We start from the raw sequence: 16,885 nt of genomic DNA, 5'->3' as shown, positions 1-16,885 counted from the left end.
ACTGAAAAAATGTTAGAAAGCAATATAACTATGATGGAGTTAACTGAAGCACTTAAGAAGCAGAATAATGGAAAGGCACCAGGTCCAGATGGACTTCCGGCAGAATTTTATAAAACATTACAAGAATCGTTGAATCTCCCATTGCTAGAAGTTATGAATGAAGTTATGTTAAAGAAAAAGATACCCAAATCATGGTCAGAAGCCTATATTACACTTATTCCAAAAGAGGAGGCTGATATATTGTAAATTAAGAACTATCGACCTATTTCTCTATTAAATGCAGACTATAAAATTTTTGCTTCAATATTGGCAGAAAGACTTAAAAAATATTTAAATAACTTTATTCATTCTGACCAAAATGGATTTCTGCCAAAGAGACAAATTAAAGATAATATGAGAGTAATTTTGGATACCTTGGAATACTATGAGGCACATCCTGAAAAAAAAAATGGCTTTGATATTTCTAGATGCACAAAAGGCATTTGATAATGTGAATTGGCGATTTATGTTATTATTGTTGGAACAGATGGGTTTTGCTAGAAAATTTATTCAAGCAATAGAAGCTATATACTACAAGCAAACGGCAAAGGTAATGATAGAGGGAGAATTGACAGACTCTATTAACATAAGAAAAGGAACAAGACAAGGGTGCCCACTATCACCTTTGCTATTCGTGTTAACTTTGGAAGTGTTAAACAGAAATATTAGAGATGAAAAGAGTATAAAAGGAATGAAAATTAAAAAGGAAGAATTTAAGCTGCAAGCCTTTGCGGATAATTTGGTTTTTATCTTAGAAGACCCTTTAGAAACAGCACCAAAATTATTGGAAAAGATAGAGGCATATGGCAAGGTGGCTGGTCTGAAAATAAACAAAGATAAGACAAAGATTTTGACAAAGAATATGTTATCAAGACAAAAGGAAGAATTGGCAGATTTATTGAAAATTCAAGTCACGAATAAGATCAAGTATTTGGGGATACATTTGACAGCAAGATTAAAAGAGAATAATTATATCAAACTTAAACAGCAGATAGCGCTAGACTTGGCGAAATGGGAAAATCTACAACTGTCACTAACAGGGAGAATCTCAACAATCAAGATGAATATATTACCCAGAATCTTATATTTGTTCCAAACAATTCCAATTAGGCTTGAAAAAGACTATTTTGAAGATTTAAATAAAATTGTGTTGAAATATATATGGCAAGGTAAGAAAGCGAGAATAAAGTTAAAGCTTTTACAAGATGCTAGAATTAGAGGAGGATTTGGTTTGCCTGATTGGGAGTACTACCAAGCTACAAGTCTGATGTGGGTCAAGGAATGGATAACATTAAGAAATACTAGATTGTTGACATTAGAAGGACATGATCTGTTGTTGGGGTGGAACGCTTTTTTATGGTACAAGGGAACTAAAACACAGGGGTATTTTAGAAGACTTTATACGGGAGTCTCTGTGGTTAAACTGGGAGAAGATTAAAAGACAATGTTATTTGAAAATTCCAGTCTGGCTATCAACTATTGAAGCATTTTCTTATCCTATAATATATAAAAAGGAACAAACAATTAGATATGGGGAAATATTGAATGAAAAGGGTGAACTTAAATCTATGCAAAAACTAGAGGAACAAGGTATAAAGATGAATTGGTTTTCATATGCGCAAATACATTCAAGGTATGATAAAGATTTTAAAACAGAAGGTTTTTATGATAAATTGACTGATCTAGATAAGATCCTGACAGGTACTGATGAAAAGGTGATTAAAAAACTGTATGGATATTTATTAGAAATCAAACTAGAAGAACAAGTTAAAGAAACTATGATTGCTTGGGGGAAGAACTTTGGATATGGGATTGATTTAGAGAAATGGCAAAAATTGTGGTCTCAAAATTATAAAATGACAATGTCAACAGCTTATAAAGAAAATTTGTATAAGATGTTTTACAGGTGGCACTTACCCCCGACGAGAATTGCGAGGATGTTCAAGAATAAATCGGATAAATGTTGCAAATGTCATCAGATACCTGGTTCATATTACCACATGTGGTGGACATGCTCGGATGCAAAAAGATATTGGACTATAATCCACACATGGTTGGAAAAAATGACAAAACAACACATAGACTTTAAACCTGAGATATTTTTATTGGGAAATATACCTGAAATATACAGTAAGGAATTGAAATATTTAATTGTAAATGTATTAACAGCGGCTAGGATTGTATTTGCTAAAAACTGGAAAAATGAGAAAATACCATCGCAGGAGGAAATTATTAAGAAAATATTGGAATGTGCTGAAATGTGTAGATTGACATTTGAAATTAGAGAACAAGAGGATAAACAATTTTATAAAATTTGGGACCTTTTCTATCAATGGTTAGATAATAAAATACAGTAATGAAATATGTAGATTTTTAGAAAATAATAAATATATAAAGACGTATTTCTTTTTTTATTATATCTACAAAATGTATTTAGGATAGATTTGGGAGGATAATATGAATGGTTATAAAATAAATTAAGTAAACTATAGTCAAATGATTGATTAATAATGATACTAGGATATCTAATTTTTGATTGATGATATGAGCTTTTATGTAATGTAACTGTAATGGAAGACTACAAAATGGATGCACAAAATAATTTGTAAACCAACCGACACACTGTTTGTATACTTATGGAAGAAAGTTTGATGTTTTGATGTTTTGTTTGTTTATGTTTGTTTTTAAAAAGCCAATAAAATTTCAAAAAAACAAACAAACAGATCATGCAAAACAATCTTATTTCATTCTTCAACATAGTGACTAAATTAGTAGTCCAAATACAGTAGACATAATATAATTTACACTTCAGCAAGGCATTCAACAAAGTAGACCACAACTTACTTCTTGGTAAGGTAGGAAAAAATGGGATACATAGTATCACCACCAGGTGGATTTGTAACTGGCTGACAAACCATACTCAATGAGTAGTCCTTAACAGTACTACATCTACATGGAGGGAAATAAGCAGTGAAGTACCACAAGGTTCCATCTTAGGCCCAGTACTCGTCAATATCTTCATAAACGACTTAGATGAGGGAATAGAAGAGGAACTTACCAAATTTGCAGATGATACTAAGCTAGCAGGAGTAGCTATCACCCTAGAGCATAGGCTCAAGATCCAGATGGATCTTGACAGACTTGAACACTGGGTCCTATCTAACAAAATAGGAAAAATAAAAAAATAAATTCAATGTTGAGAAAAGTAAAGTCACTTAGGCAAAAAACCCCAAAAGCTATTTTCCAAAGTACCTGAAGGCCAGACAAGGAAAAATGGATGGAACAAGGAAAGATTTAACCTGGAAATAAGGAGAAATTTTCTCACAGTGAGAACAATCAACCAATGGAACAGCTTGCTTTCGGAAGTTGTGGGAGCTTCATCATTGGAGGCTTTCAAAAAGAGATTGGACTGCCATTTGTCAGAAATGGTGCTTGGGCAGGAGGTTGGACTAGATGAGCTATAAGGTCCCTTCCAACTCTGTTACTCTAATCTAATTGCCATTCTGAGAAAGGAAAAAGGATACAGATAAAATATGTAATTTTAAACATGGTATAAAATAAGGTTTTTAAAACGTAACTTACGTTGAAAATGCATTATTTTGATTTTCACAGCGTATTCCTTTGCAGCGACCAGGTTCATTTGTTTCATAATAAAAATATAGCTGGTTAAGTCCATTTGCAAAAGCTAGCAGTACAAGACAGTAGATGAACAGAAATTTTAAAATATCCAGTAGCATTCGTCCAAGAGAGATCTGCAGTGGTCCCAAGTGAGAATTTGCAGTGAATAATGATATTAGACGCAAAGAACTAAAAATATTTGCAATAGCAAACAGGGCCTCTGCAACCAGTGTTGGATGCCACATATCCCAGCTCTGTCTTGCAAGCAGCCCACTGTACTGTAAACAAAATAATGAGAGAATATTAATAAGTCTTTCTCTATTGTAGCATCCCTTTAAATCACTTTTATTTTTTATGAATTCAAGAGTATGCCCAAAATAAAGCTCATTCATTCATTCATTCATTCATTCATTCATTCATTCATTCGTTCGTTCGTTCGTTCCAAAGATAGCATCACATCTTTCAGCCAACTTTGGGCAGCTTCCAAAGATTAAAAAATATATAAAAATATTTTAAACCTATGAAACACAACTGTAATTAAAACATAAAAAAATAAAAACAACAAAAACTGGTACCAATTCATGCTAACATACCATAATCTAATCTCCCAACACTTGGGAGAAAAAGCAGGTTTTCAAGATTTTGTGGAAAATTAAATGGGTGGATGCCTACGATTTTCTGGGGGCAAAATGTTCTACAAGGCAGGGGCTGCCCTGGAAATGGAATACTTCCTAGCTCACATTAGATGACAATATTTGGGGAAAGAAACCAGGAATGTGCCCACCCCATCGGGCCTGATAGCACAGATAGATATCCTTAAGGAAAGGCAGTCCTGCAGGTAACCCATCCTGTGACATCACTTTAAAAATGGTGACCAGCACTTTGAATTAGAAAGAAACTGGAAATCAGCACAGCTCACACAACAGAGATGTTACATGGGCAAACCTAGGGGCTCTCATTACTTTGCATGATGCTGCATTCTGGATCAGTTGAAGTTTTTGGGTGGCCTTCAAGGGCAGTCCTATGTAGAATCCATTGCAGTAATCCAGACAAGAGGCGACCAAGATATGGGTGACCATGAGCAAGGCCTCCTGATACAGGAAAAGGTACAACAGGCACACCAGACAGAGGCCCCCACTTGCTATGGGTCAAGCAGTAGCCGTGAGTCCAGGAGGACCCCCAAATTCCACATCAGTTCAATTTGGGGCAATAGCACTCTATCCAGAGTCAAAGAGAAAGAATAATCGGGGATGGGGGGGAGAATACAATGGTTAATGGTATCAAAAGCTGTTGAGGGGGCCAGAATGGTTACTATCACAGGCTCTCTAAAGGTCATCAACAAGTGTGACCAGTGCCATTTCAGTGTTTATGCACTGGCCTGAACCCAGACTGAAAAGTGTCCAGATAATCCACCTCATCCAGAATCTTTTGTAGCTATACTCCAACCACCCTCTCAACAGCTTTCCCTAAAAAGATGAAAATTGTCCAATAATTGTGGGGTTGAAGGATGATCTCTTGAGAAGGGGGCATACCACTGTCTCCTTCAAGGCAGATAGTACCATCCATTCCTGCAGAGAGACAATCACCATTTGGACCCAACCACATACCATCTCCTGGGGCATGAATCCAGAACATAGGTAGCTCAACTCGCAGCCCCAAGAACTCTGACCACTTCCTCAAGAGTAACTGGCTTGAACTCCTCCCAGATAACAAGGCTCAGACATGTTTTCATATGTCCAAGGTGTCTGCCCAGTCAGAGTCCAACTCTGAGTGAAGTTGAGCAGCTTTAGCCTTTATCTAAAAGATGCCGAGAATATTCTTGCAAGATTTCCCCCAGTTCCTCCTTACCCAGGAGAGATCTGGTTATGTGAAAAAAAGGCTGCTGGTTGGCTATGAGCAAGATAAGTAATAACACTTTGCCACTTTTATTGCCACAAGGTAAAGCCTAATACAGGCTTTACCTGCTTTTACCTGTACTTGGTTGGTCTTGCTCTTTGTAATCCTCCAGAAGCACTCTAGGAGTCTCTTATGTTGCTTCATCTCTCTGAGCCACTTGCTGTGCCATGGGGCTCTACGAGATCCATTGACACAGAGAGTCCCCACAGGTGCAATTTGGTCCATCACTCCCATCACCTGTTCATTCCAAGCTGTGATGGAAGCATCTGCCGAAACATGCAACAGAGTTTCAGGAAAAACCCCGAGCCCTCTGAAACTGTATTGGGTTTATCAGATGCCTTGGAATGGGCTGATTAAATAGACTCTGCCTCCCTGCAAAGGTGGTGGGGGTGATGGCTGTGGAGAACTCTAGCATCAAGAGAAGTGGTTCATCCATGGCAGGGGAGTGATGTTAATGTCCTCCAAATCCAAATCATGACAATATACCACTCCAAAGCCATTTTTTACAAAGTGACAGCTATCTAAGCTTCTTTCATGTCTCATAGAACATTTGGTTCTGTGAAATTAGGCTATTCAGATACTTTATGCATAGAATAGATTTCACAGGAAATTATTTTCGTTTTTTGTCACAGGGACTTAGAGAATTAATAATGGAAATGGATCACCACATATTTTTGATTCCATTTCTCTCATTTTTGATGCCTGAAATATGGAATGTTTAATATAAAACATGGAGAAAGATGGTTGTGTTACATCTTATAAGTAATAATAATATAAAACTGATCATTGGGAGAAATTAATGATATATACACATGGTCCATGGAATCATTACATGGGTTTTCTAACATGCCTATATAGAAGAGATGCAGAGTTAGTTGATTTCTAGGAAGCAGAAAGTGATAATTTCCTACATTTCTTGGTCCTAGATGTTGGATGTCGAAATAAACCTAAGTATAAATTTAAAAGAATTTGTAACCATAAACTGAGATGGTAAGCACTTACTGGTAGTCCTAAATGTGGCAACTGCCACATTTAGAAACAGTTCACACTTACAACAGTGATGAAAAAGTAACTTTATGATCAGTCCTCAGATTTACAACCTCCACAGGTTTGTAAATCAAAGGAAAGCTGAAATAAGATCACAAGAACAGTTGTGGTTACACTTAGTGACTGTTTTGCTTCATGACCAAGTTGTGAGCCCCAACTGTGATAGTTAAACATGGACTACCTGTATTTACATGGATTCAGAAGAATAGATACGGAACAAAATACATCCAAAGAAAATGTTAAGCATCTAGTATTTATTAGGGTTTGTTACCTTTGAAAATGCAACTATTTTCAGTGATATTGTTGCCAGGTATAGAGAGTTCATAACAAAATCCATCAGATTCCACCAGTCATGAATGTAATCTTGCAGGCCACCATCCCACATTTGTTTAATTTCACCCCAAATAAATCCTATAAACATAAAAAGCAAAAATTAATTGCATAACTAATTATTTAAGTAATCATTTTATAGTTTTAAGTTTAAGTCTAATTATTTTAAGTTTCCATAATGAACAGAATCAGGGCTGGAGAAATCTGCATAGCTACTAAATGGCAACAAAGAGCTACAAAAAATTCTAACTGTAACCTCCATCTAGATGTTTGCAAACCAGATCTGATAGTTATAGAAAGTTGTCTATCATCAGTGGCTTCTGTTAAACTTGCAGTGCCATCCGTTCCACTCCCATTGGTTTAAAAGAGAGATCTCAGGTTTATACCTGTCCTTAAAAAGTTTGTGTGTGTGTGTGTGTGTGTGTGTGTATGTGTGTATCAATGAATCAATTCACCGGTTATAGTCATCTACAATTAACTTTATTGTTAGAAAATAAATACTTTATAATTCAAAGCCATAGCACATTTTTATTCTCCACCAACCATAATTAAATTGATATAGTTTTCTTGGATATTGTTATTTGTAATTAATTGATTTTATATGTTCGTACTTTAAAAAGGGGTTAAAGTCAATAGTAGTACCTACAGAAGTTTCTTTAGAAGACATAATCTTCTATTTAAGATTCTGTATTAATGAATATAAAGTGTGGTTATTGGCTCCATTATATTATTAAAAAATATGCATGTTTAAAAATACATTGGCAATGGACAAGCATTTTAAATTAAGTGAATAGTATTGCCAAATGAGGATGTTAGCATTTCAGGAGAGGAGAACACTCACATTATACATATCCTGTGTCTCATTATAGCTACAACTATAAATATCTAACAACACAATTTTACACCAGATTTAAGTTGCAAGTTAAGTGCTAGTTTCTCTCCCTGTTGTTATAATGGGAAATAATGCATAGGGAAAATCAATATGTATAGATATGTCACATATGTTTGTTTATACCTGTCCTTAAAAAGTTGTATGTGTGTGTTCAATCAGATTAGAGCTGGAAGGGACCTTGTCTTCTTAGATTAACAGAGTTGGAAGGGACATTATAGGTCATCTAGTCCAACACCCGCCTAAGCAGGAAAACCTGCCTACACCATTTCTGACAAATGGCAGTCCAATCTCTTCTTGAAAGTCTCAAGTGATGAAGCTCCCACAATTTCCAAAGGCAAGCTGTTCCATTGGTTGATTATTCTCACTATCAGAAAATTTCTCCTTATTTTTAAGTTGAATCTCTCCTTGTTCAGTCTCCATCCATTATTCCTTTTCTGGCCTACAGTTGCTTTAGAAAATAGCTTGACCCCTTCCTCTCTGTGGCAGCCCTTCAAATATTGGAGCACTGCTATCATGTCTCCCGTGGCTCTTCTCTTCACTAGACAAGCCAAGCCCAGTTTCTGTAATGGTTCTTCATATATTTTAGTTTCCAGTTCCCTAATCATTCTGGTTGCTCTTCTCTGCATCTTTTCTAGAGCCTCAACATCTTTTTTATAGTGTGGTGACCAAAACTGGATGCAGTACTCTAGGTGTGGTCTTACTAAGGCTTTATAGAGTGGTATTAGTACCTCACTAGACCTTGACTGTATTGCAAAGAATGAGTTAAGCAGCTCTGCTTTCTCTGTGTTGCCTGTTACTTCCCTGTTGTCTTCTCTCTTTAGTGGACCAACTGTTTCCTTGATTTTTTCTTGTTATTTATATATTGGAAGAAACTTTTTTATTATCTTTGACTTTTGTTGCAAGTCTTTGTTCATTCTGAGCCTTTACTTTCCTGACTTTGTCTTTGCAGATTCTGTCTGTCTGCTGATATTCTGTTTTAGTTGTGTGTCCCTCTTTCCATTTTTTGTACTTGTCCTTTTTTGTCTTTCAATTTGTCACAGAGATCTTTGTGCAGCCATGCTGGTTTCTTCTTGGATTTCTTGTTTTTCTTTCTCAGTGGTATTTTGCTGGTCTGGGCTTTTATGATTGGACTTTTCAGAATTTCCCATGATTCTTGAGTTGTTTTCTCCTTTAGGATTTTCATCCAAGGAATCTTTCCTAAGCTCTCTCAGAGTTTATTAAAATCAGCTCTTTTAAAATCTGAGACTATGGTATCATTATGTTCTATTGCTTGTGTTTGCATTCTGTTGAATTCTAGTATGGCACAATCACTCTCACCCAAGGTTCCTGCAGTTTCAACTCCCTCTATAATTTCTTCTCTGTTTGTAAGAATTAATTCCGGTATAGCTGTCCCTCTAGTTCCCTCCTCTACCTTTTATATTGACCCATATACATTCTAGAGAGTTTTCATCTTTGGTTTCATGCATTTCTGTAGCAATATAGTGGTCCTTTACATACAGTGCAACTCCACCTCCTCTTTCATGGTGTCTGATTTTTTTGAATAGTTTGTATCCTTCTATCAGTATGTTCCAACCATTGGTTGAATGCCATCATGGTGCACAATTGGTACCCTCTACCTTTGATTCCGGAACTAATGGAGCGGCTCCAGGACGCTACTTGGAGTTGGACCTGTGCAGGGCATACAATTTGGTGCGGATCTGGCCTGGAGATGAGTGGAAGACGTTTGGTACCAGAAACAGGCATTTTGAATGTATGGTCATGCCGTTTGGGTTGACCAATGCTCCCGCCGTCTTCCAGCATTTTATGAATGACATTTTCTGGGACCTCCTTGATCAATTGTGGTGGTTTACCTCGATGACATTTTGATTTATTCCAAATCAAGGGACAACCACCTGCACCACTTGTACCTGGTTCTGCAATGGCTCCGGGAGAACCGCTTGTACACCAAGTTGGAGAAGTGCCAGTTCTTCTAGTCCACCATCGAGTTCCTGGGACATTGCATCTCTCCGGAAGGCACTTCCATGAGCCGAGTAAGGTTGAGTCGTTGCTTAGTTGGCAACCTTCCCGGCGAGTGAAGGATGTCCAGAGACTCCTTGGGTTTGCCAACTATTATTGGACCTTCATCCCCGGCTTGGCTTCCCTGACTGTGCTTCTCACTCCGCTCCTCCAGAAAAAGGTTTCATTCCGGTGGGGTGTTCCTGAGCAGTAGGCATTCCAGGCTTTGAAGCAGGCCTTCATGACAGAGCCGATCCTGAAGCATGCCGACCCACACCGTCCGTTCATGGTGGAAGTGGATGCGTCTGATGTGGAGGTCAGTGCGGTGCTCCTCCAGGCTCACACCTCTGTTGGTACCCTTTCCCCTTGCGCTTATCTTTCCAGGAAGCTCAATCCTACTGAGCGCAACGATACCATCTGGGAGAAGGAGCTACTGGCCATTAAGATGGCATTTGAGGCCTGGAGGTACCATTTGGAGGGGGCGCGCCATCAAGTAGATGTCCGGACAGACCATAAAAATTTGGAGCATTTAAAGACCGCCCAGAAATTAAATCAGCGCCAGATCCGGTGATCCCTTTTCTTTGCCTGCTTTAATTTCCGTGTCACTTATGTTCCAAGTGGTTGCAACCAATGGGTGGATGCACTCTCCCGGAAGCCTGAGTACTTGTGTCCAAAGGATCAACTCCCGCTCTGGATGGTGCTGCCCATAGAGTTGTTTTCCACTGTGCAGGAGCCAGTGGACTTACGGGCGCAGATACGGGAGGCACAGTGGCACGATGCTTGGGCAGATCAGCAGAAGCAAGAGGTGGGACCCAACTTGCTGTGGTTGTTTGAGAAGGAACTCTTGTGCTACCATGACAAGTTCTATGTCCCAGCAGAGCTGCTCCAGGGACTTATCTTGTCACAGTGCCACGATAACCCTGCGGCAGGGCACTTCAGCCTTTTCAAGACATTGCACCTTGTGTCTTGGACTTTCTGGTGGCCCTGACTATTACCCGATGTGCAGTCCTATGTGATGTCTTGCGTGCAATACTGGCAGGCCAACTCAGTGACAGGGGCTCCCCCAGGATTGCTCCAGCCCTTGCCAACATCAGAGAGACCTTCGGGTGCCCTGTCGATGGACTTCTTGACAGATCTGCCCCCCTCATCGGGATTCACCATGGTGTTCGTGGTGGTTGACATGCTGACCAAAATGGCGCACTTCATTCCGTGTCAGGGCTTACCCATGGCTCGCACCACCGCCTGCATGTTTATCCAGCACATCTTCCAGCTATATGGACTCCCAGATCGGGTGGTGTCAGACTGAGGGATGCAGTTTACCGCCTAATTCTGTAAAGGGCTGACGACAGCTTTGGACATTAAAATCTGTTTGTGAACTTCTCACCATCTGGAAAATGACGTCGGGACGGTGAAAGTGATTGGAATCCTGGAGCAGTACTTGCGTTGCTTTGTCAATGAGCAACAGGATAATTGGGCAGACTACATAGCGGTTGCAGAGTTTGCGTTCAATAACTCACAGCACACCTCCATGCAAACCACCCTGTTCCTCACCAATGTGGACTACCACCCCTATTTCTTCCCCTTGATTCCACTCGACTTGTTGGTTCCGGAGGCGAAGGACTTTTTGTCTGAGTTGCAGGCCATTCACCAATTGGTGCGATGGTATTTGGAGAAGGCTAAAGGAAGACTACAAGCAAGTCGTGGACCGCTCTCGGGGAGCAACGCCGCCATTGGCTGTGGGGAATCGGGTGTAGTTGTCTACTTGGCATCTTCCATTAGACTGACCAGTGAGGAAGTTTGCCCATCAGTACCTTGGTCCATTTCCTGTAGAGGCGGTGATCAACCTGGTCGCCTACCGTCTGATGTTGCCTCGCTCGCTATGGTTTCATCCAGTTTTCCATTGCTCCCTTCTGGTTCCTGTCCGCTTCGCCAACCTGACCCTTCCCCACCAGCACCACATGATGGAGAAGGTCCGTTGGAGTATGTGGTCACCAGTATTCAAGATTTTTGGTGGATGTAAGGGCGATTCCAAAACCTGATTGAATGGAAAGGGTATGGACCGGAGGCATTCACTTGGGAGGATGCAACTTCCATCCATGCTCCAGCTTTGATGGATGCATTTCACACACAGTTCCCATCTCAGCTGCATCTGGACCGTCAGCCCTGGGGGAAGGGCCCTGTGCTGAGGGATAGTCGGCAGCAGGTGCGGATGGCTAAGGAGAGCGAGGACTCAGATGAGGGGCCAGGACCATTAGGGAGTGGACTGCTGCCTTCAGAGATTGTGGGGGCTGGCAGCAGTGATGAGGAGGTTCCCAAGGAGCCTGTGCCAAGTGCGCATGCGCACAGGATTGCTCGCAGGAAAGAGCAGCTACAACAGCACGGGTGACTCAGGAGTAAGACTGCAAGTGTCAGCCTCAAGATCTCTTCTATGCCTTTGATCCCTTCTACACCTTTTCTACTGCTATGCTCACTATTCTCTTTTGGCTGTCATTAGTAACGGGGGGAGGTAGGAACTGGAGGGGAAGAAAGCTGGAGGTGTTACATTCCTGTACTATGGGTGAAAAGGAGGAGGGGGAGTATAAATTCTTGTCTTTAACTTTCTGTTTCCTTGCTTAGCTTTCTTTCCTTTTGCGCAGCTGCGAAGTTTTATCAAAATATGTCAAGGTCAACGGACAGAGGCCTCATCACCACCTGAAGATGCCCACATGATCATATTCAGAACTTTTAATTGGAAGAGTCTTCTGGACTTTTGGGGGTGGGAACAATTCCATCCCTTTGTATATGTGATCTGCGCGCCAAATTCTTTAGATTCAGAATCTTCCCTGTAGCTTCCACTTTGAAATTTAGTAAAAGGAAAAAACTTTGCTCTAACCACTGGAGTCTGAGTATTTCTTTCTTGCATTTCGAATGGAGCACAGACTGACAGCAAGGTAACGGCCCCCTCCTTCAAGAAGACAAAAGCCAGCTGTGAAGTGAACATTCTTTGTAGGAAGCAAAGACATTTTGAAACTCAGCCTTGTGGACATTACAGTTGAAATTTGAAGACTCTTGTGTTGTAAACTATTTCTTATCTGTTGTTTTTGGCAGCCTTGCAAAAAGTTGGCAAGGCTCTTTCTTGTCGGAGCTAATTAGTTGGAAGCAGCCTTTTATCTGTGAAGAAACAGGATTCATAGATGAAACATTAAAAGGTTGTGCTGCTGCCTTTGTCTTGTGTTTGCTCTCTTGGAACCAGGTTTGGGTCAGAACAAAAACATTCCAATTTGTGAGTCAAGGCAAGCCTGTAGCTTTAACTTTACCTTCCCAGTCCAAGACTTCACTGATTTAATTGTTGGTTTAATGCCCCAAAGGTACTCTTCCACGAGGCAACTGGACTTTCTTGTTTTTCTTTGAAGACTTTGAACTGAAGAAGCTTCTTGGATTCGAAATGAAACATCATCAAAGAAAAACAAGAAAATCCAGTTGCCTCGTGGAAGAGCACCTTTGGGACAACTATGACCTGGATGACTGAGAATCTCCATAGACATATTGATTAAATGGCTTTAAGCCTTTTCTATAAATAGGTACAAGGTGAATCATACAATGACCAGAATTTCCCACAGCTGCTCATGTATATGAGTAGACAAATAACCATCTTTTAATGTTGTGTAGTAGTGGTCTAAAATATTATTGCCTCTAGTAAGACAGTTGATATGCTGAATGTATCTTGGTAGCTCTTGGCTTAAATTAGCACTGTTGAAATCTTCTAACACAATGAGAATGGAATCTGGATATCTTTTTTTCAGCCCACAGAATCTGGTCAGCTAGAGCTTGTAATGTATTGCTTATGCAAGCTTTGGTGGGGGGGAATATGTTGCACCTAGAATCTTTTTCTTCCTACCATATTTCCCGCAGATGCAGGGTCCGCTTTTCATATCATTGAATGCCACTTTGCATGGCCAATTGTGTCTCTGGGGTGCAGGTCTGCAACTTGCATCTCTTTGTTGATGATGTCTTGCCATCTCTGTTTTGGATGCCCGTGAGGTTGCCGGCCACTGACTTCTAGTTGGTAGGCTATCTTGGCAATGGTGGAAGGTGCTGCTCTCTGGACATGTCCATACCAGAGGAGCTGGCCTTTTCTCATCTTCTCTGTAATTGGTGCCACATCAAAATTCTGTTGAATGGTGTCATTTGTGATGTGGTCAAGAAGGGAGATGCCCAATATCCAACGGAGCATTCACATTTCCATGGCATGGAGATACCTTTTGGTCCCTGTTATTGCTGCCCAGCATTCCATGCCATATAGTGCAACAGGTGAATGTTGTCTTGTAAATCTTAGATTTAAGACAGGTTGGCATTCGTTTGTCAGATAACACACCAGTGAGTTCTCACCAACACATCTGGGCTGCATTCACCCTTGCTCACACCTTGCCATTGATGTCTTAAGGATGGGATCCCAGATACCAAAAAATATCCACCTTCTTTAGGTTTTCTACATTGATTTGAAGCATTCCAGGGGTGGTAATAGTCCCTAAATACTCAGGTTTCTTGATGTTGAGGCAGAGTCCAAAATGGTTAAGGTGATCATTCCATGTTTGAACTTGCTACTGTAGTTCGCCTCTGGAGGTGGAAGCGAGTATAACATCATCAGTATAGAGAATAGTCGGTGGAGGGCGGAGCTTGTGTCGCAGCGGTACAGCATGCAATCTTTAAGCTAAGATCGCTGCTGATATCTCCCTTGCAGGACGGTCCCAATGGACCTAAACCGTCCCATAGAGATGGTGACAGAGGTGGGCACATCCTGTCGATCCCAGGGACATCGCAAAGTCCCTGGTAGATCCAGGAGAAGAGCTTTTTTCCCACAGTGGAGAGGCAGCCATTAAAGCTGCTGAAGCTGGGACAGTTCCGGAACGGAAGAAAGCTGAAAAGAAAGTATGTCAGTTTGGTGAGATAATTTTCTACTTATTTTTTTCTGGAGAGAACACCCTAAAAGACTAAAAATTTAATTTAAAAGTGAAGATAAAAGTGCTTAAGCGGCAAAATTAAGCACAAATTTAACCTGAAGGTTTTTTCTTTCTTCCTACTGGAACTTTGGATTTTGTTAAAACTTTTTAACTTTTAAACTGGACTGGTCTTTCCTTTTTAATTTTTATTTTTTCCCTTCAAAGTAACTCTTTGGAAAAGTTTTTTTTCTCTTGTTTTTTCTTTTTAATAATTTTAGATTCTTTTTATTTTTTTTATTCCTGATTTTAATATTAGAGGGGAAGGGAAAGGAAAGTAGCGCTGCCACCTGGAGACTTGGATACATTGTTTTCCTTTCTTTCTTGTTGATACATTTGCTGTTATATTCAAGTACTCTGTGCTTTTCATTGAAAAAATAGTGGGAAGAGCATGTAGATTGTTTGCAGGTGCTCTTCTGTGGAACTACTGATAGCTGGAGTCTGGATTTGAAATTGAAGAAAGAAGATTGAAGTGACCTTGAAAAGAGAACTGGAAATTTTGTTTTTTGATTTAGTAAAGACCCTCGAATATATAGTGGCAGTGCTTTGCTTGTTGACAGAATTGCATTTTCTCTCCTCCCCCGCCCCGAGTTGGATTTTTATATTTGGACTTGAGTCCTTTGATGCAAGAATAAGTCTACTTCCCCCCCCCCTTTGTTTTACCTCATTAGCAAGGGGAATATACAGATTTCTGTCTTTTTAATTTTTTTCCTAATTTGTTTATTTTTTCATCCTTTTTCAATTTTATATTTTTTCCTTTTTTTCCTTTTTTCCTACATAATTGGAACCAATTGGATTAAGGTATTCAAGTGCCCGAAGATTTTTTCCCTTCCCTTTTTTATTTTTCTTTTGCTTTTATTTAATTATTATTATTATTTTTTACTGCAATGGCAATTGGCTGCTCTTGCTTTTTCTTTTCAATTTTTCTATTGTACTCTAAGATGAGCAGAAAAATACCAGCCTCAGCTTCTTCAATCCCGACTTCTTCTTCCTCACCATCTGGAGGACAATGATCAATACAGGTGATGTTACAACAAGAGAAAGAAGTGACACTGCAGATGATTATGCAAGGAATTCAAAATATACAAGTAAAAACAGATAATATTGAAAAGAGAATGGAGAATATTGAGCAAAGAATGGAAAAGACAGGTGAAAAAATTGAAAATATTCAACAGATGATGATGCAATATTAAGACAGAATTAAGAAAATTGAAGAACAAGATGTACAAAGAGATAAGAAGATTGGAGATATGGATACCCGATTGAGTGAAGTGGAAAGAGATAAGGGCAGATCTCTGCAATCATTGGGATGGGAAATTGATAGATCAGAATTCTATCTTAGATTACAAAATATAGAAGAAGAAAAGGGTGAAAACCTTGCTAAAATTATGACAGAAATCCTGGCAGAAGCATTAGTGGTAACTAAAGAGAAGATGATGGATGGAATGGACGAGGTTTTTCATGTTTATACAAGATATGCGATGAGAAATAAACTGCCAAGAGAAGTTCATATCAGATTTACTAAGAAAATAATTAAATCACAAATACTGCAGGCAGCAAGAGAAAAAACACTAAAGTACAAAGATAAAGAAATAGTGGTACTGAAACAGGTACCGAGAAAAGCGAGAGAGATAAGAAAAGAATATTTATTTTTGACCAAAGAATTACTTAAGAGAGGAATAAATTACAGATGGCTGATACCAGAAGGTCTCATATTTACCTGGCAGGAACAAAGACACAGAATGGATACAGTTGAAAAAGCTGTGTTATTCTATCTGGAGTATTTTAGAGGAAGGGAGGAAGATACAAGAAAAGAAGAGTCGTTAATTGAATTTCAAGAGGAATGTACAGCAGTAATTGAAAAAGAAGAAGGAGCCATAGGTGGTGTACCCAGAGAACAACGAGAACCAAGATCTACTAGAGCAACAAATTCTTCTTACAAAGTCTAAAATGGACGAGAAAAAAACTGATTATAATTAATATAAATGGGCTTAATTCAGCTATTAAAAGAAGAAAAGTATTTCATAAGTTAGAGAAATTAAAATTTGATATAATCTGCCTACAAGAAGTACATATTAAAAAAACAACATGA

At 39.3% G+C, this 16,885-nt stretch overlaps 1 protein-coding gene across 2 annotated transcripts in view; it reads right to left on the bottom strand.

The window, feature by feature from the left end:
- Positions 1-16,885, bottom strand: part of TRPC4 (transient receptor potential cation channel subfamily C member 4) — a 273,160-nt gene that overhangs the window by 108,708 nt on the left and 147,567 nt on the right. For both annotated transcript variants that reach the window (XM_087957134.1, XM_026675498.2), the window contains 2 exons: positions 6,872-7,011; positions 3,622-3,935 (listed from right to left, as the gene is read on the bottom strand). In XM_087957134.1, coding sequence (XP_087813260.1) covers positions 3,622-3,935; positions 6,872-7,011 — 454 coding nt within the window. The remainder of the gene's footprint in view (positions 1-3,621; positions 3,936-6,871; positions 7,012-16,885) is intronic.

Source organism: Notechis scutatus, chromosome 2, assembly GCF_049901735.1.
Source record: "Notechis scutatus isolate UNSWTSFEM ecotype Mainland chromosome 2, rNotScu1.2, whole genome shotgun sequence".
Lineage (NCBI taxonomy): Eukaryota > Metazoa > Chordata > Lepidosauria > Squamata > Elapidae > Notechis > Notechis scutatus.
Note: the sequence above shows the minus strand (reverse complement) of the source record. Positions and strands in the feature narration are given on the sequence as shown.